General features: G+C 29.7%; 1 protein-coding gene across 2 annotated transcripts; it reads left to right on the top strand.

Annotated features, from left to right (window-relative positions):
• Window positions 1–426: 426 nt before the first annotated feature.
• On the top strand, window positions 427–22,251 carry LOC113552766 (nuclear receptor subfamily 2 group E member 1). 2 transcript variants are annotated; one of them, XM_026955681.1, is made up of 9 exons: window positions 427–518; window positions 718–808; window positions 8,885–8,965; window positions 9,051–9,212; window positions 13,918–14,342; window positions 16,560–16,676; window positions 18,492–18,575; window positions 20,408–20,648; window positions 21,075–22,251. In XM_026955681.1, exons 2-9 carry the CDS (start codon window positions 799–801, stop codon window positions 21,326–21,328), a joined length of 1,374 nt encoding a protein of 457 aa, XP_026811482.1. In that variant the 5' UTR covers window positions 427–518; window positions 718–798; the 3' UTR covers window positions 21,329–22,251. The 2 variants fall into 2 exon arrangements, with proteins under 2 accessions (XP_026811482.1, XP_026811483.1); XM_026955682.1 differs by having other exon boundaries at window positions 429–522.
• The last annotated feature ends 509 nt before the right edge of the window (window positions 22,252–22,760 follow it).

The raw sequence follows: 22,760 nt of genomic DNA, 5'->3' as shown, positions 1-22,760 counted from the left end.
ACCCCGTATAATATACATTATGTGAGTGTGGGCAGCAGTGTTATCGGGGGAGGACTGGGTAGGGATACAGCGCGTGTAAAAGGACGGGAGCTTACGACGAAATTAATAACTTTAGGGCCACCGGTCACGAGCCGCGGGGGTTTGCCGTGTTTGACACGTTGTTATATTACGCGGTGGCGACGCCGGTCACCGCGGGCCCCCGCCACCCGGCGACCCGTGTGTGGGTGGCCGGTCCCGCGGTGGCCGGGGCCCGGACACGCCCACGGACCAACACACACGCGCGATTGTCGCCAGTCGAGGAGCGCCGCCCTGTGCCGCCGACTTAGTAACGGCACCGCCGCCGCCGTCATATTTACGCGGCCGCGCCGAATATACTATACTACCAGCATCAGCCACACACCGGTCTATTCGCTTCTTGGCCCTGGCCACGGTCAAACTACCATTGCGCCGTCACTGCCACCGACGCACCGCATACACGCATATTCGCGCTCCGCCGCCGTCGCAAGTTAACGATACACGTACGTACGTATTTATTATTTTATAGTTTTATTCGTGTTGTTTACATCGCAAATCACAATATTATTATTATTAAAAATAAATATTGTCGGCCTCTACGTGTACGTAATATTAAAATCGACGATTGATTAACAACGATGTAATATTAAATAATATCATTTTTTTTATTTTAAAATACGATATTCATTGGACATTTTTTAGATTCCCGTGACATTTCGAACCACAGTTCTTACTATACCGGAATTGGCGCCGTCGCAAAATATGATTTGACGTACTCAGATAATGGGAACAGGTAAGCCACGTTTACGCATCATGTATTTTTATGATAATTATTATGCATAATTCGTTATAAATGTTTTAATATATTGTTTTATATGACAATTCCATCGTCTATTTACACGTTATGTCGCTTCCGTGTAAAATTATCCATTTTTCCGTTACGTATAAAAAGCTCGCGACGATCTGTGATCATTTGACAATTTTATTTATTTATTCTAAATACGACCAGTTATTAGTAAAATATTTCTTTATTATATTTTTTAATTATTTATACTTTAAAAATTGAAAAAAAAAATAATTTTAATATTCCTAATATTTTAGACATTTTAAGTACATAGGAGTATAAACTCTAATACATTTTTAGTGCTTAAATATCAATACAAATACAACGTACGTATCTATAACATATAAGTAGGTTCAAATTGAAGTTATTAGAAGATTAGAATTTCTTAATAAATTATATTTTGTTCAAAATTAAATAAGTACCTATATTTACATATTATGGTTTATTAGTTAAAACAATTTAAAATTTATTTTTAAATATTGAATGTGCATTATACATTTGAAAATGAAAAATATTATGTAGGTATTTTATACATTTTTATATTCGTATAATTGAATTAGTTGTGTATCAGAACTGCCTTATCATTGACACAATATAGAACCGCCCTTAAATAAAATATTTAAAAATAATACGTGCACAGAGCCGTAGCCAGGATTTTTTTTTTTTTTGGGGGGGGGGGGCTAAATACTTTTAACTTGAGTTATTGAAAATCAAAAACAAAAATACTGATTACATAATATTAATGTCGATTTGCCGTTTACGTATTAACTATTTTAAATAATTATAATTTGTAAGATAATTTCCATACTTAAATTTAAATATTTCAAAACAATAGACAAAATACGTTCAATGAGAGGGGGGGCTATATCCCCTTTAGCCCCCCCCCTTGGCTACGCCACTGTATGTGCATTAATTTTATAAACTTCCATATCTTAATTATATAGTTAAAGGTAAAAATGTTATCTCTATATAAGATATTTCAGTTATAAATTATAATAATCAATTAATTAATTTTAATTTTATTTGAAAAAACTAAAATAATTTATAACTTATAAGAAAACGAGTAGGTATCTATGTATACTATAATATATAATCTTTTGAAATTATATATAAAAGATAATTAGTTTAAAAAAAATATATAATCAAAAAGTTAAACTTGTAGTAACCTTTGTCGATATAAAAAAAAAACCTCAAATTGATTTTATGTCTTTCTATGTTGTTATAAGTATAATTAACTGGTATACAAAACATGAAGTCTTTATGTACACAAAAAATCAATTAAAAAAAAAAAAAAATAAAATTATTTTAGCAAAAAACTTTTGTACACTTGGGTCATTATTGTTTTTTGAAGGTAATTCAAGTATAATCACGTTTTAGAGAGGCAACCTTTTGTCTAAATAACAATTTTTTTAAAAGATTTCTTTTTATGAGTATGAAAATCAAAGATATTTACTGTATTTTTAAACATTTTTAAAAATAACTTCTTAAATACCTATTATAATTATTACAGTGTTTACAACATTTTGTATCAGTAAATAAATACTCAGCGTACATGTAACTATTAATACTTCTTTAAACTAAATAAGCGTTCAAAATGTTTAATTTTAAATTAAATTTGTTCTTTTATAATATTAAAGGTATGCATGTATTAAATTAGTATTATAGTTTTACAGAATACAAAATTATAGTACCTAACAAAAATAATATGTGCTATTTTAAGTAAAGCTACTTATAGATTTGTACTTACAATTTATTATTTTACACAATATTGATAATTTAATATTAAATATTAATATTTATTGATAATTAAAAAGAAAATAATACATATTTTTTATTATAATATAGATTAATATGCCTATATTTTACCATATATATACTTTTGTAAGCTTGAGTGAATAAACTTTGTGTTGCTTAATGCATAGATTAAACAAAATAATGTAATATTTTGTACATATTAAGTTTGATTACTTATATTATACTTTTCAACTTTTATAAAATATAATCATATATATTGTAATGCTGAAAGTTCTCATAATAAATCCTTATAATTCGGAGAATAAGTTCTCTTGAAACCGTTACTCCACAGTTCAATTTTTTTATAATCAGTTGATCCCGCGGACAAATACACTCGCGCCTGATTCTTAGAACCATTCGACCCCCTTTTTAAAAGGATCGAAAGCACATCATAATCTCTATTATTAAAAAGTTTTGTTGACCTTTTTGTATCGTTGAAACCGTAAGCCTTTCTTTTTCGGTTGAACTCAAAAAGCCCGGAGAAGATTAGGCATCCCGTTCAAAAGGTGAACACAAAAAAACCTTTAAACGACTACTCGTTCAGAAAGTTCGAAAAGCCTTAAAAAAACTGTTTTATTTCTTTTTTAAGTTAAATAATAAATACACGAAGAAGAGAAAAAAAAGTTAAGCCTTTAATCAATTATTATTTAATAGCATTTTATAAGCGCACTGAAATCGCCCTGTTTCCAATTTCAACTGAATGACCTTATAGACCATTAATATTAAATTTTTTTTTTGCTAAAATTATAAGGAAGTTAATTGAAGATAACTGAAAAAATAAATAGATTATACCCCTATTCAATACAATTTAGGTTAATTTTTTATCAGGAACTATCGATTATTTACATACATTTTTCATTCGGGTTTTAGGTCATTACTCATAATATATGATATGCAGAAATCATTAAACAATTTTACTTAGCATATCGTTATTCGTTATAGAAATTTTCAATGGCAACATTTTAAAATTTGATTATATCATATAAATCTTAAATTATGTATTAGTGAAATACTTTTTCAATCAATTCTTATTTAAATGGATACTGTTTTAGTTATTTTAGTTTAAACACATAATATATTTTATGTATATAGTAAGTAGTAATTATAAAAATATTAGATATATAAATATTTTTTGATACAGTTAAATATGAATATATAATGTATACTTATAATTTTTAAAATACTGTTAAAAATATTTGAGGTTAATTTAAAAATTTAAAACATCAAAATTTTAAATTTTAATTATTTTTCCTTCAAATGATAATTATTTTTGAATGCTTACAACTAAGGCTAGGATTCAATTATTTATTTTTATTTATTTTATATACTTCATATAAAATAATTGAATGTGCATTTAATTTTGTTAAAATCTGCTAAAATATGCAACACAAATATGTTAAAGTATAGGTACAAATTGTACCGTAAAATGTACTCTTAACCAATAACTATATTTTTAAATTAGTACTTAGTTTTTTTATCATTTATGGAGTAACCTGTGACGATGTAAACTTCTGTTTCAAATAAAAATTAATTTTTTAAAATGTAAATGGTTAATTTAATAATTTTTTATTTTTAAAAAAATGTTAAGCACCTAATTTAAAATTTAGATGAGTATTTTCTAAAATACCACATTCCATGTGTACTAAGAATAATTATAGCTCTTAAAAATTATTGTATTATTTAAAATTCAATATTTATTCTAATTATTATTATACTCGGATATTTTTTACGAATTGTAAGGTTGTAATAAGTTAATATTAATTATTATATAATTTTCAAATCAACAAAATTAGGTGAACTCGTTTGAGAAATCGTCTTATAGATACCTATAAATGCCTACTTCATGTCGCGAGGGCATTTAATATAAATCAAATTCTAATTACTTACCTATACCGGCAATACCGGTACCGTTGGCCCAGTGGCCAGTACCGCTGCTACGGTTAACATCATGATTATTTCTCACTATTGCATACAAAAATGAATGAGACAATTATAAACATTTTACGATTTAATGAATGTTCAATGTCTTTGGTATTTTAATAATTCGTTATAATCGACTCAAAATAATATAATGATATTATATTAGCAGATGTTTGGGCGCTTTTATTAAAACAAATGTATTTGTAACTAGTAAATTGTTCATTCTTGAATGACTGCGGAATGAGATGATTAGTATTATACTATTATAAGTTGGTTTACGTTATATAATTATAATTATTAAAAATCAAACTTTAATTTCTATAGGTTAAACCCAAAAACGACTTATATCGCGTCTTTCCCCTCCACTACTATCTATATAATATATGCGCGTGTGTATTTTTTTTTTTTATTAATAAAAGAATATTCACAATTTGTGTTGGAATAGAACAATAAGCAAATATGATTAATTATTGATTATCTTCTATAGTTTTTAACTGTGAAATAATATAAGGCGCGAGGCTAACTAATATGATGAAACCCAACGTGATAATCATATTAATATATTATGTATATATATTAGCTTTTTGTAACATATTATATTATTATTAATTCGAATAAGTTTTGACACACAGTATAACTACAGCAGCGATATATGTATAAAATAATATATATAGAATACGGTATAAACGCTCGACCGTGGACCGACCGCGCGACAAAAGTTGGTCGTATATAGTCGCCGCCAAACGGCCGCGGGCGACGCGGCACAGCTGCTTGTAATGTACTCGGCGCGTATAGCTTTTTCACAACAACGGTCCCGCGTCGGCAGTGGCGGCGGTTGCGTTACATCCACACCCCATGCATATACTTTTACGCGCGCTCCAACATCCATTAGCTGCCGTCGTCACTACTGCAGTTTCCGGCCTCGGGGCGCGCGTATATACACACGAGCATATTATATACAATTTCGGAAAAAAAAAATCGTCTGCTGTGCCGTTTCCAAGAAGTTAAGCGCACAATGCACCTTCGCGTGACATATTTATACACTTATACATATAGATACTAGCGTGTAGTTATAATATAACTTTGTGGCAACATCAAAATTATCAGTAAAATTTACAAATAAGTATTATAGTCGTCAATATTGCAGCACTGGTCTCCATAAGCTGAAGCTTACAGTTCTGAAAGAATAGTGAATTCTTGTCGGTAAACTGTATGTTTATATAACCCTATTAAACATTTTCCGTAAAGTAAGTATTACAACTACCCAACTTCAAAAAAAAAGATAAAAAGGTTGTTATAGAAACAAAGAAACAACCATATGCCAAACAACTACTCAATTTAACAGGACTTTTGTGAAATTAAAAAACAACAACTTTGTTTATTTAACTTATTAATGCATACTTATACATAGAAACAGTGAAAAATATTCATAGTCAAAATTACTACTGAAAACTAAAGCTTGTCACTCGGGCTCACTCCTCTCCACCCCCTTAAGGGGGTAAATTTCTTTAAAAAAAAATACGTTTTTAAACTTTTTTTGTTGACTTCCAATCACATTAGAGTAGTTTAACCTCTTTAAGAATTGATTAAAAAAAATGTGACCCAAGTTCTTTTTGAAGATTTAATCTATCTACATCCCAAATTTCATTAAAATCGGTTTATTGGTTTATCCCACAAAATCGTAACAGACAAAAGGGCCAAATTACTTTCACATTTATAATATCAATAAATGAATGTACACAAAACATAATTATTAGACTAAATTAAATGTATTATAAACAATATTGAAAGGCAAAAATAATGGGGATTTAAAAAAGTACACAGAAGATAACATTTTTACGTAAATAGTTAGGTATATAGTTTTGTAAAAGACACTTGACGCGCGCGCGTGGAATACATAAGCGGATTTCGAAACAAGCTCATTAATAAACCACACGCTGAGTTCATATATTGCCGTTGTCGTCGTCGTCATCGTCGTCTCCCGGGTAATATATATACTATCGCCGCACTTATACGTGCGTCATTATATATAAGCCCGTCACGCCAACTTTTAAATCCCTTCGCGCCGCCGCCGCAAGAGAATATATATATACACGTCAGCGATCGCATCGTTTACGGTCGAATACAGCATATATCGCCTTATATAATATTATATACATGTAAGGCCGCAAAAGCTCCAAAGCGTCACTTTTCAACATTACACAACACGCATATAGCATAATAAAGGTGTCCGCGCCCACAACTTTTCAACCGTCGGCCGACGAAGGGATCCGGCTTGAACGCAGTCGTCTCTCGCAAAGTTCCCGCGCGAGTAACCACGACTAACTTGCAAGCTCGTCGCCGAGCCATCCCTTCTTGCTGGAATACATCGTATAATATATATAACGTATATGCCCATTACCCAGCATCGGATCTGACAATCATCTATGTCTTGAAAGGCCGGGGTACAACTACTAATATTTAAGGTCACTTAAAATTTAAATGCCTATTTATTAGTTATTTTATGTAAGAAAAATATTTTTTTCGGTAATATTTGATAAAAGTGAAAATTGATTTAAAAAAGAAAACATTTAAATTAAGTTAAGTGTTTCGTGATTCAGGTATTCTTTTTGATTAAGTATACTTATTCGTAACTAAATCAAAAAGAATACCCATAACAATTTAAAACAAACGAGTAAGGGTAATTTCTTAAAATACGGTTTTTTTTTTTTATCATTATTCAATATTCTTAATTACTCATCACTTTACACTTTACAAAGTTAGAAAATTTAGAACAATCAGCCTGAAACCCCTAAAACAAATACAGCATCGAGGCTCCGATGTATTGAAACTCTTGCAACCCCGCTAAACCCGGCACTTTATAAGCCCGCCTATATACAATGTAAAGTTATTATATTTTCAAAGTGGACTTTGCCGGTCTTATGGCGATCACGTCATTTGTGATTTGTATATCAATCTATTATAAAACAAAAAAAGTTTGATACATAATATTATACAAATTATAAGTATATATCATATTGTACTCTTATACTGTATCCTGCAGTGATTCTGTACAATACTCTTTTTAGTATCAATATCGTTTCATTTGTGTATATACATGTCGATAATTCAATATTGTCATAAATTATATAGACATTGAATATTAATATCGCAATATCGTGGTATAAAAAAAACATTCATTATTTTATATTATACTTACACAATAACCAAAAATGTAAAATACTTATGTACTTGGTTACATTGATATTGGTACCTACACGCTACGCATATATTAAAAGACGTAAAAGGATGGGTAGGTTCTTGTCGAGTTATAAAATATTCCCTTTCGGTTCTCTATATCGTTTCCGATGCCGGTTATTCTTTTAAAAAAAATCTTAAAATTAAGAATAGTAATTAATTAGTATACTGTATAATACTATATAATTGACACGGTTACGAGTTACGAGACACGGATAAACGCACTCGTGCACACAATAAAAATGGAAAAATGGAATTACGAATTACGAATCCACAAGCACAGTATGTCAGTATCATAAATATTATATTCATAAATCATAATACATAAGTTCGGTAGCCATTACCAAACAAAACATAGTTTGTATTTTCACTCTAGTAATTGATTATCAGTCGGGTTATCAGTTATCGACTTATAACAGTATTGTAGAAAAGTGCGAACCAAGAAAAAAAAGAACCGGTACTAATAAAAATGTGTACAATAACCGATAACTATCGGTTTCTTCGGTTCCTAAAGAATCAATAGAATCGGCTCATTTCTAATTAAAAGTATATTATAAACATTAATTAATATTTTTATTTATATTATAAATACCTTTTAGATGTATCATGTATGGTAACTTTCAGTCCGTACTTAATTATTCAGTTTTTTATTTTGGTTTCTACATTATAATTACTTTGCATGTGACTATTATTTGTATAATTTAAATACTATTAATATAATATGCGTTACTTTGATCCCGTTTTTTTCAATCTATTTATAATAGGCAATATCAGTTTGTGGGTATTTTCACTAATTTGAATACATATTTTGTACGAATTGTATACACTTTATTTTATGTAGTCTTATTTATAAACAATATGCCTAATCATTGTATTATTAATATTAGTTAATTCGATATAAAGTTATCTGTGGCTAAATGCGCGTCATCTATTTATATATTTAAAGTATACTTAAGTACATAATTAATATATACATGAAACAAAAATGAAAAGAATTATAATATTATCTATAGCTATATTTATACCAGTGTATTTTACTGTATATCAAAAGTTATTTTTATTTTATTAATATAGGAGACCGATTATTGGATATCCCGTGCAAAGTTTGTGGGGATAGAAGTTCTGGCAAACATTACGGCATTTACAGCTGTGACGGTAAGTACCGTAGATAATTTTCCTCTGGTACTTATGTATTAATGGTTTGGGACTAACAAATGCCATTGCATGTATTGTACTGCAGGTTGTTCCGGGTTTTTCAAAAGGAGCATCCACCGGAACCGGGTGTACACGTGCAAGGCACAAGGCGAACTCAAAGGCAGGTGCCCCATTGACAAGACCCACAGAAACCAGTGTAGGGCTTGTCGACTCAACAAGTGTTTCCAGTCGGCAATGAACAAGGACGGTGAGTTCGTGTCAAAATTGATAAATATTATGCTCGATTCCACCCTTTGTATATATACATAAATATTTTCACCATGCCGCGGTACTGAAGTTTTTACAGCACAAAATGTTTGTGTACACTTCTGTATTTTGATATAATGTATGTTATTTATACTGTTATATTGATTATACACATATTATCATACGAATGTACACATTTTTGGCCATTTTTGTTTCAATCCCCAAACAAAGTGTATTCTGTCAAAGTAATTGTTATATAATAGTTATTTTGTCGGTAATTTCCTTTCCTGAGTGTACAAATATATATTATATGCGTGTATAAACAACCGATAGGAACACCGCAGAAGCTACTTCAACGGTGTCCCGACAAAACAGTTAATATTATGCGTACTCACGATTTTGCGGTGCCATATCGTGACAGATCATAAAATCAGTAGCACCGTGTCGTGTTTACATTGTATTTAATGTTCGGGAAAACGCATTTTGGTTTTGAATTCATTTCACGTAACATATTATACAATAAATATATTATGAAATATATATAGGAAATGTGTATTTATATATTTATACATAATATATACAATGTGCATACATAGGACCATATTAAAATCATTTAGACAAGTATTAAATAGATTTTCCTAATATATAAATGTAAACAAATTATAATATAGTTTTCATATGGATTTTATAATGGTATAAAAATATTAAACATAATATTATATTGATTTTTATATTTTACAATGATAAAAGAAAACTTTTCAAAAATGCATAAGTAAATAACTATGCATATATTGCATATATTTATGCAATTGTTGTATCATATATATTATAAGAAATTTATCATTCAACATAGGAATTTAAAAAAAAAGTTAGTATTCACTATTCTGTGTAAATGTATTATATTTTAAATATAAAGTTATATATTGTGCTGTTTAAAAAGTTATTTTTAATCATTACATAGCTTCGGAGATCGCAAAAATAAAATAATGAAATAAGAATAAGTATGCATTAATCTCGATTATTTATCTATTGGTCATCTGAGCCATTACCTATAGAAAGGTTCAATACATTATACGCAACTATATAATGGATTGTCGAAAAAATATGGTTTTAATTTAAATCCATTTTTTTAAGGCACGTATATATATTTTTATATAAATAAACATTCTAATTGTTCGATGGTAGATCTCAACAAACAACTCAGACATTTACTGCTAAAAATAATAGACCACATAGAATAAGAATAAAGTGATAAAGATACTATAATAATTTAACGTTGGATTTCGTCGAGTAAACCGACAGTTTTGACCGTCTGTTTTCCTCGCTGTTTTGTACATTCAACCGCCATCCACGATCATTAAGGGCTGACTAAAGATTTTCTTGCATTTTTTTTCTCGTTCGTCTAATTTCCAGGGTGTTGAATAATGACCCACCCCTAAACAAAATGCCTAGTTTATAATGTCGTTAACGCGAAGTCTTCAATCACGCCAAGCAAAACCTCTCTCTTAACTCTATCTCTTCGCTCTTTAATTCTTTTTCTCCTTACCCTCCTCAGCCTTTGATAAATGAACCGCGTTTTGTGCAAAAAGCTACCGCTCCAGCACAGCGTAGCCAATTTTCGGTCTTCATTGAAAATTCTCCAGCTATTCGCGCACCCCTCCGTAAATAATATATCCCTTTCACGCATGTGTGTGTGGGTGTTGTATTTGGCGATTACAGGCTGGAATATATACGTGTGAGTTTTTGACAGCTGATAGCTGGATTAACTGACTTACCAACGGAAAAACAAGTGTAAAATAGACAGGAGGGGGGTCAATGACTTGATGCAATTCAAATATGCAATTCGGAAAGCGATAGCAATTTAAATAAATATAAAAAGAATGGGTTTCCTTTCCATACTCTGTTGAAGTAATGATAGAAAACGAAGGCATAGGTGTACAAATTAAATTCGTATGTACATTATTTGCTCATTCATTATAGTATATGTGTGTCTAATGCCTATGCCCTATATAATTGCTAAATTATACGATTCTACAAAGCATAAATATAGGATAAAATAATAAATTATATTATTATCCTATATTCGGTTTTAATAATTTATCTTCGGCCTACTTAAGAACGATTTGAATATTTAATATTATAATACGAGTACAACTATAAAAACAGCCATTTTTGAAAATATCAATAACGTAGTATATTTATTTTTTAAATAGATAACTAATTGCATTATATTATAAAGACAAGACTGTTGATCTATATATAACGGAAATGATTGTAAATTTAAATTAATAAATAGTCAAAAATAATATTATGTAAATACAAATTTAAAAACATACGTTAATATTATTATTTTGATAATTTAATAATAATTTTAAATTGAATTACAATTGTTGATAAAAACTTATTGGTATAGGTTGTATTATATTTTATTCACACTTTTAGATTCTACACGTATGAAATACCTATGTACAATCTATATGTACCTATAACTGACGAGATTAATTTAAAATAATTTTTAGATCGCAGTATAATATGCTTAAAAATAAGTTGTTTCGACCAAAAACCAATTGAATAAAATGCCCGTATGTCTGGAGATCGTTAGCTGAAACAACAAAAATGTTCGTTTTGAATATTCGTGGATCAAAAAGGTACAGCATAGCCGGGATTATTTGATAAAAAAGAAAAAAAATACATAAAAAGAAGGGTTTATTTCATACGGGTTGTTTTCTTGAGTTAAACATAAAAATAAATCATCTGGGTCTCGCCATATTCTCGGATTTCGTTTAGCGTAACAAATTTGCAAAATCACAAAGTTTCTTATGCTACAGCGTTCCGTGGACCGGATAGTGAAATGTAGGTAATTTAATTTTGATAAAAGATAATAATAACAAACAGGAAAATATATGCATGGTAAATAACAAAATAAAGTGTTTTAATATACAACTAGCAAGAGATTGAAGTGCATGGCGCCTCCCAGTGAACTGCAGGTGATTTAGAAGATATATTGATATATAGGTAAACTCACTGTATTATATTTGTGTATGATAACAAAAGAATTGGGGTGACAATGGGAACTATAAACGGGGAGACAGTTTTCAATCAGCAGTAAATATCCGTGAACAATTGAACAACCCTCGAACATATCAGCGTGTATAGTTATTGGTGTAAATGTGTAATCCGATGATGAATTATTATTATTGCTTCCAGGTATTTGAATATCATAAATTGAGTTTAAATGAACATTTTTACAAAACGTTTTTTCGCTCGAATCCGATTTCAAAAAAAAATAATAATAATAAAAAATAGCGAATTCATAAAAACAAATTATTTGAAAAGCTCAGATTAAAAAAAAAGTGCTAAGCATATTAAACCAGAACAAAAGCTATGGCACGTGCAATTTTCAGAGATTTTTTGTGCAGCTTAATCTGCGTATATGTATATATATATATGACTGATAGGAATGAAAAAATAACGTGAGCGAGATATCGTGAAAAAATCTGGTTTCTAAAATAAAATGTGTGAAATCAAATTGTCAATAAAACAGTGTATGTTGCAGCGCACAATGTAACTTGGATTTGAGTTAAAAGAGCTTGAAAATTATTAAATATTATGATGATGAAGTGTATAGATTGTACCTAATTGTATTGAAAAATAAGAGCCTAAATTAAAATTAATTTAATAAATATAGATATTGGTGAATAATAATTAATGCAGCTACAGGATTCACGGCCACGAGTAGTTCTTTTTAGTTCTTAAGTGCTTACTTTAAATTTAATTATTTTTCTTAGAACTATTTCTAAACATTATATTACACTAAGACGATAAAATATGTATGTACATTAATAAATTATGGTATATTGGCAAATTTAATTAAAATTAAATAGATGGTTATAAGTACTTTAAATTTGACATTTTAAACACTGAAACTTATAAATAATGGACACTCTCGGTTACCAACATTTTGTCCGTTCTTCAGAGGGAGTAATATTTTTAAATTCATAAAGGATAAACGTATAAAGGGAAAAATAATATGCGCTAGATTAAATTAAATTATAATATTATTATTTCATATTTTTAGAAGATGCTATACGCTCGTAAATATTGAGATATTAATGATATAATAATTAAAATATTTTAACAATATGCAGGTACATAAATTAATATAAAAAACATATTAAAAAAAAGAAATGCATATACATTCATAAATAAAATTTGATATGAAAAAAAATCGGTGTCAGAACGTTTTTGTTATCGTAATTTTTATGTAAACGTGTTTTTATTGTCATTTGTCATTGTTTTTAAATTAATATTAAAATAGGTATCCATTTTTCGGAGGTTTTCCTATTAAAAAGTATTGAAAATTTCCCCGTTTTCAAAAAAACGTCCACTATTGGGGGGGTGTACGTTAGGGAAGGTTTCACTGTACATAATATTTACACTGCATATATTTAAACTTTCAACCATGACTATTATTCGTGTTAGATGCAATAATTTCTTTTTTCTTTTGTCTAGCCTCCCTTTAATCCACTGTTATTTCTTAACAATATACACCCTCCTCCCCCACTGAAATGTAATATTATTATACTACACGGGGTGATGTGCAGGGTACGCGTAATGACGCGTGACTTTATTCTTATGATATATATAGGTATTATGATAATGATATTAAATAAATTAAAACATTAAATAATGATGTATATATACAGCGGTGCAACACGAACGAGGACCACGTAAACCAAAGTTGCACCATCACCACCACCATCACCATCACCACCCGATGAAGGACTCACCGCAGCCCGCCGCCAACCACCAACGACAATCCGGTCAAATCCAGCTGAGCACCGACCATAACAACTTGATCCAAAAGACGTCTTCTTCGGCGTACCCGAAAACGCCTATGGATACAGCCCTGCCGCCATTGCCGCCGGCGCCGCCGTCGCAGCAACACCTCCACCATCATCAACAACAGCAACAGCAGCTGCCACCACCTCCTCCGCAACAGCAGCCACCACCGCCGCCGCCTACGCTTCTGCCTCCCACGCCACCGCAAGGACACGTGTTCTTGGGGCAACAACAGCCGCCGCCGCCACCCGGGCTCTTACAGATACTCATGTCGGCCGAAAAATGTCAGGTAAACGAAATCACTATGCATTTAAGTAATATGTAGGTACTTCTATACTGGCTATATTGTATAATATACGTAAATATGTTTAAAACGCGGTCATCGTATGATACATATTACATATATAAGCTGCGGGGGTGTTTTAATGACGGAAAAAGAATTCCGTGCCCCCCTCCCATTTCCGTATTAATCATATTTTCATATGTTATTGCATACTATTAATTTATGTTACGGGTTGGAATTGTCTAATACGGAAAAAATGTAATGTCAAGTCGTTGTACATATGGACAAATCATATTAACACGAGTTAATATTATATACGCTTAATAATGATATACCGAGTACAGGCAGTACAGATTACAATAATAAACAGTCTAGGAAGTATGATCATCATATACAATTTTAACGATTTAAATAGTTAAAAACTTGAGATTGTTTTTGATTTATTTACCATATACAACGTGGCAGCTTTGCCGGGATCTTTAATTTAAGGTCATTAAACCTTGTAAGTTAAATCCAGTACGGGAAGAAGTCTCTTTCGATGATAATCCACGGGTTAAATGGAAAAGGATATTATGGTTAGAGTCCTAGGGATGAAATTCATCACTCTGGCCGAAGACCCAACAGTAAGAACACCCGGTTTCAATTTACCATCTGTCTTATAGACCACCCTTAACCAAAACAGAATCGAGTAGAAAAGATACAATTACACGCGAACTATTAAGCATTTGGTAGAAGTATCGAGTATGCATATTATAACGAAGTTTACAGGAGGTAAATCGTTCCCATACTTATTTTGATTTTCGTCTTTCTTCGGTATATGTCACTACCATAAAACCGGTGTCATTATAAACGGTTTCTACTGTATATGGGTAGGTATGTACATAAGCCGGGAGATGTGACATTTGCATTTCAAGTATTGCGAATTTCAGTCACTAATATAGAAATATTTGGCGCGGTGTGTATTATAGATACGTACACATCCGTATACGTGCATAGTGCATACTGCAAATAATATAAGTACATGTGTTATACACAGCCGTTGCAGGAGTATGTTGTGTGTGTGTGTATGTGTGTGTGGTCGTGATATAATATTATACTGTGCAGCGGCGCGATGAGGGGCCGGCGAGCGGACCGATAGTGCGCACGGCGGAGGAGGATGCTACTACGGCGGCGACGGCAGCGGAGGAGTGCGCACTCGCGCGATGAGTCAGCCCCCCCCCCATGCGCGGACGTTTTGATGTGAGAACCGGACCACATGGTCCTCGCGGGTTTTAGCAGCAATCGAACCCTTTGTTCGCGGACGTCAAAGACGCCCTCTGGCTTTACCGTATTATACGTTTACGTACACACACACACACGGACGGACGCGTACGATCGTATAAATATATGTATATAAACGTACATATTATATGTGTATATACACAATGTTGAATGTGTGTCGAGTATTTTACACATCACATTGTGTCGACCCTCGGGCTTAAGCTCGACTTTTATCGCTATTAGCATCGGTGTGCGGCGGCGAGGTGTGGTGCGATGGCGGTGACGAGCTGCAAACGACTGTGTTCTATATTAATATTAATGATAATAATATTATATTATGTAGGTACATCTATATGTTTGGATCTGGTTTATTGTTTTTTTTTAGTTAACGCTGTTATTGACTGAGAATATTTTTCTCCCATACCTACTTATATGCACATAATACGTATAACCAATATGGGTAGCTTCCCGATCCTCGTGTGTATACTAATGCCAACGTTCCTTCGCAATGTTATACCCATAATACCTATATATTATTATATTATGCGTAGCTAGCTGGCATACGCGACCATAATCGAATATTTTTTTTTTACGCGTATTATAAATCGAAATATTCACCATAATATTATCAAAGGTCAAAGAAAATAGGTTCCATAATAGGGGATTAAGGATATCGGTCAATAGAAATCAAAACATTTTCTCGAGTTATACGCTTATAGCAATATTCTCAATAGGTATTAGAGACTTCTATTTACATAATACATAAAAATTCATTAGGGCTTAATCATTACATTACTGACGAGTGTTCACTCCAGTTATGTGTTCTATTGTATCTATCTGTACGCATAATTGCTATAATCTGTGATGTCGTGATGATATTTGTATATATAAAGCTGATGTGACATTCATTCGGAATTATTTTCTATTTAATGAAGAACTGTTTATTTTTTTTCACTCTCGCAGGAATTGATATGGAGTGCAAAGATGTCAGAAGCCTCGTCACCTATTGGCATACCGCAACCAACCAGTCCTCAGAGTTCACTCTCATTGTCGTTGTCACCGACTTGGGAAGTCTTACAGGTAATTAAAATTATTATGTCGTAATTGTATAATAGATTCTTATAATTATTTTATCGGTTATATTTTTTACCGTTAATAATTAATTATATGGAGTTATACTATTACCACTTTGTTATTCACTAATATAATATGTAAAAATTGCCCGTTTAAAAATATTTAAAAATAAGTAATATTATAACTGAATAATAATAATAATAGGTAAAATAATCGATAGGAAATGTTAAGTCTATTACAAAATAGTTATTAGTATACCTATGTATTTTATTATAATATTTAGTAACGTAGCATATAGTTAATTAATTAATACTTAATAATATTATAGTTATAAACCATTTTTTTAAACACAACAATGCATTATTGTAAATTATACTGCATGATACAAAATTTTTCAATCATTGATTGTTAGTTGTTAGTTGTTAAACTATCATTGGCGGATAACACGAATACACGATGTCGCGGTAGCCGTGTAATAATACTATACTTACCTATATTTGACTTTGAGAGGACGCTACACCCGCATAATGTGTTGTCTTCGACTTATAAACGTATAGCACAGCAAACTGAAAGGTATTTAACATCTTAACCCTTATTATCACAGTGAATAATTATTGTTAAAATTCTAAATTCTTTGTACATTTTAAAATGTTTCGCTATGTTTGTTACTCGTTTTAAAATTAAAATATAAAAAACTTATAAGATTCACTAGATAATATTCATACTTTTAAATCCGATAATAGGTAAATTCAAATAAACATTAAGCATAAAAAAGTTAAATGGATTCTTCAGAACGTGCCATTTTCTATGTCATACTTTATACCTTCGTTTCTAAGACGGGAGACAACGTGTGTGGGTATAACGTTTTCTTATAAGTAATTATAATCAAGCGATATAAGTTTTTACAAATTCATGTTTGAAATACCATTAAATAAATATGTTCATACGATTCCAAATGTTATATACTCATCACTCAATCATAACATCTTTCGATGAAATATCACTTTTATGTTTTAAAAGTTATAATATTATTTAATTCATGTACATTATCATGTAAAATGTTGGTTTACGGCAGATGTCATTATGCAACACTTGTAGTTACTGCAGACGTTATAGTAAATAGTTACTTATTAAAATGATTAGACGTATTAAGTAAAGTTATATCGTTGTATAAAAAAGTACAATTTTTAATTTTTATTTAGGAACTGAATAGACAAATCAGTCAATGTTGATACAATTATATTGGACTTTCAAATAATAAATGTAATATTGACATTTGCTATATAGATATACTGTAGAATGTAGATAACTGACGTTTCAACACATCGGGTTGATTGTATACACACTGATGCAAGGGATTATATTTTAAACGCGAGGGTTGACTTTTTGACTGCCCGCCTACTTTTCTGCGGGTGGCAAAAGGTGTGCCTCTTTATCCAATCGCCTGTGATTGAAGATTAAAAATGGCGACCCAGTACGAATACATTTAACAAATACATATATTTATACAACATATGTTCGTGTATAATAATGATTAATGTTTAGTAATGTTTAAATGTTTTTGTTTAAAAATGTTTATATTTAAGTTTATTATAACAAATTTAATTTATAAAAATAAGAAAAATGGTGAAAAAAAAAGAAACCATATAAAAAATATCTGTGCATATGAATTTATAATTTATATATTATATCTTATAGTTGTAAAACATAAAATAACGTCGAAATCATTTTATTAAAATGTATTAAACACGAAATAGTTTAATTTTTGAAACAATTCAATATATTTTTACAATAAAATGTTTTTTTTTCTTTATGTGACAGGAGACCACAGCTCGATTACTGTTCATGGCAGTTAGATGGGTTCGATGCTTGGCTCCATTTCAAACTCTTTCCAAACACGACCAGGTAATAAACCAGTATATTGGTAATTTTAATCCATTATCATTATGATTAATCCATGATGGTAGATACTATTATGTTTAATGTTATACTTTATATTATTATTATTTATTGTTAAAATATATCATATTTACGTACCGTTCGATAATCTTTCATATATTTTTTTCTTACGGTATTTTAACCTAAATGTCGAATGTTATAATTGTTCAATACGAATATTGTACCCATCAATAGTTAAAAATGAGTGATTATCGCTACGTTTTTTAGTAATCATATCAGATATAGGTAATATTGTTAGATTTTTTCATAACAAGTTCATCCGTATGTAATTGTATCAATAATACAATTTAAAGAAAATTAACACGACATTTACGAATAATTTATTGTGTAAAGAATATTGAAAAAATATTGTGTAAAGACTAAAATAGTTAATATAATATTATTATATAATTACAATAAAGTCCTATGCTAGTAAGCCCCGCATTAAGCTTATAAACATAAAAAGTGGTTGTACTTATTAGATACAGGAGCACAGGACAATAACCTATTATAGTAGATATTATTACATTAGATTTTAGTCTGTGGCCCTATCTACTGTGAAATACTGTCCACTGCCATTAAAATAAAATTAAAACATAATATTCCATCGTGTGTAGAAATTACCGATAATCAAACCCAAAAATTAATAAACTATGATGATTATTAATTTGTGAGGTACCTATCTATTATTATTTACTAGAAAATAACGTTATTTTGATGTATAACATAAATTACTGTAAGTCTGTAACACGTACCTATACATTTAAATACATAAAATATTTAATAACCGCTTACAGTGGAAATATATAGGTAGGTACTTATATTTTTTAAAGCCATCATACTATATCAAATAAACTGGTAAATAAGTTGATAGTGGATTTCACGATAGAGATAGTATCTATAATACCGCATCACCGCAACCATATAGGTGTAAATAATTCTTAACTCTGTGCAGTATCTACACTGGTTTACCATCAACTATCAAACATAAATTAAATTTTAAATTTTATGGATACGAAATAAGATATTTTAAGGAATTGAATATCACCTACAATTATTTTTTTTAGAATAATTTCTTTATTTTAGTACATTACAAATACTTAAAAAAAAAACCTATATTCGTAGGTATACATAAATAAAGTTATACAGGATAGGTTTGTCATACCTTAACCTAAATACAAAATGTATCCATATGACACTGACAGTCTATAATAATAATTAAAAAGCACATTTGTGGAATTAATTGGGAAATTTACAAAATTAACAAAACTTTTTGATAATCTAACAAAGTTTTTAAAAATACTATTAATAAGAATTTAACAAGTAACTTTGTTGAATTAAGCGAATAGCTTAGTAAACTAACAATGTAATATGGACGATATATGGTTAAACTATGAATTAACAACATTTTAATTTCCAAATCAACAAACCTCCCCGTTAGTTTGTTAATTTTATTGGTAATTTTATTTATTTTACTGAATTTTTTCATTCTGTGAACATCCCTAATACATTAAAATTAATTTATTACTTATAGTTTAAATAAAACTGTTACTATACATACTGACGGATAACATAGCGATTCTTTTAACTGCACCGAATTATACTCATTTTATATTTTGAAAAATATATTAACTTAGTATTCTATTATAATATATATTTCAACTAACATATCGTACATTATTAAATATTATAAATTGGTCGCAGATGCACGTTTTTTTTTTAAAAAAAATGTCAGAGGGAGAATTAATTTTGTTATTTTTGACGACGTCAAAATTGATTTTGTTTTCTCTATAACGCAGTTACTATTGCTACAAGAATCATGGAAAGAATTGTTTCTGTTACACTTGGCCCAGTGGTCCATTCCTTGGGACTTATCGCCACTATTAAATTCAGATAAGGCTCGCGAAAGGCTACCACCGGACGACACTAAAGTCAACAACGAGATGAAAATCATACAAGAGATATTGGCACGTTTTCGACAATTATCGCCGGATGGTAGCGAATGCGGTTGCATGAAAGCGGTTATTCTATTCACACCAGGTGAGTGGTGAATTATTGATAAATTATGATTGATGTTAAAATGTTTAATATTTTATAAAAAAAAACTACATTTAATTTTATATACAAATTTATTATTATTTGTACGTACAAGTAAGTACATAATATATTATATTATGAACCTTGTATAATAAATTAAAATATTAAAATAAATATAATAAACTGTAATAAAAATATTGAATGATAATATACTTACATTGTGTATCTTATAATATTTATATATATATATATTATGTACCTATATAATATATATTAAAATTAAAATATTATTTAAATATTAGATTTATGTTTTATTTTTCTTGCTGTGAACAAAATTTAATAACAATAATTTATTTCAAAAACCTAAGTATGTGGGTATTTTATATTTTTCATCTATAATATATTCTTAAAAATTTATTTTTTCTGTAGAAACACCGGGCTTGATCGACGCGCAACCGGTGGAAATGCTTCAAGACCAGGCGCAGTGCATATTAGGCGATTACGTGCGAGGCCGGTATTCGAGACAGCCTACCCGATTCGGTCGGTTGTTGCTCATGTTACCCAATCTCCGGGCAGTCCGGCAGGCGACTATTGAGAGGCTGTTTTTCAAGGAGACTATCGGTGACATACCCATACAAAGACTACTCGGTGACATGTACCATATGGAAAAGTCGTACGCGTAGTGAACCAAACTTAATATAAATCTGTATATATGTGTAATATATAATACAGCTAAATTTCCATATAACTAACTTCTAACTTCCATTTAGCAAAATTTTCTGTTAAACAAAATGTCTTGAAAAATCAAACCTAATTAATATTTAATTAAATTTAAGGATTTTTATTGTTACTTGTGAGACTTTGACGACTTTGTAGTATGGACATTTCACTATATTATATAATGCATTAGTGCGTTATACTAGCTTAACTATTTATGTGACTTTGTTTATGATGTATAATATCATATAGTATAGTATTAATATATAATAATTCCTGCAAGTCTATAAACAAGATCCGTACCTATATTATAATTATATACCTACTATATACAGGAATATTTTGTAAATTTGTTTTTTTTTTTTACGTAAACTTACATATTTCAATACATTTATTGGAAATATATTTATGTATAGCATTGCAGTATACATGGCTGTGCACTGTGAAGGAACATATAGCTGGCGAATGTCAAACTCACAAATTATGTTTGTTATGAATAATTTTGAATTTTTATTTTTCCGGATTTCTAAAATTCATCAATTTAATAATGAAAACACCGAAATGACTTAAATATGATTGCATATGTTAATAATTAATATATATATATATATATATATATTATATATCATCCGGAATACCATAAAATATTTCGTTTTTACCATGATATACCGATCATACCGACAAACGGCATTGTTTCATCAATCAATTGTGACCATCATTGTATCAAAATATACTGAAATATAAGTATAATCAATACTTATATATCTACCAATCATAGATATCACTTTAAAATAATTAAATGTAAACATATGATGAAAATTGAATACTTATATATTATACATTTTTTTTGTCGTCATATTTTTTAAAAAATATACTTATTTTGGTATACTTCAGTATTTTTATATCATATATATATAGGTACGGTACCTTGGTATTTATCTATATATTATATACTTATTATACTTTGATGATTTGATATTATATATTATATGGTATTTACGGTTAAAGCATCGAGGTGGTATTTGAGCAATCACTGAAAAAACATCAACCTTTTATAAACCAAAATTATATACACATATTTTAAAACCAACTTATCTATTTGTATTAGCAATACTTGTGATCGATACAGCTTTTCTGTATGGCCCCTCTATCAAATATAAAGTGAATTTTTATATTTTTCACTTAAAATAGTAAAATTTAACTTAAAAACGTTATATTACGTTATATATACGTATATTCATATCTATATGAGATAAAGTATCGACTCTCAATATTGTTAAAGATAAAAAAAATGTAGAAGAAATTGTAAAAGCTTCTATATAAATTTGCAATATATATATATATATACACATTTTTAATTTTATTAAAATCAGTTAAAACTTTTAAAATGTGTGTAGG

Source organism: Rhopalosiphum maidis, chromosome 2 (assembly GCF_003676215.2).
Source record: "Rhopalosiphum maidis isolate BTI-1 chromosome 2, ASM367621v3, whole genome shotgun sequence".
Lineage (NCBI taxonomy): Eukaryota > Metazoa > Arthropoda > Insecta > Hemiptera > Aphididae > Rhopalosiphum > Rhopalosiphum maidis.
This window is presented reverse-complemented; position numbering and strand designations above follow the sequence as displayed.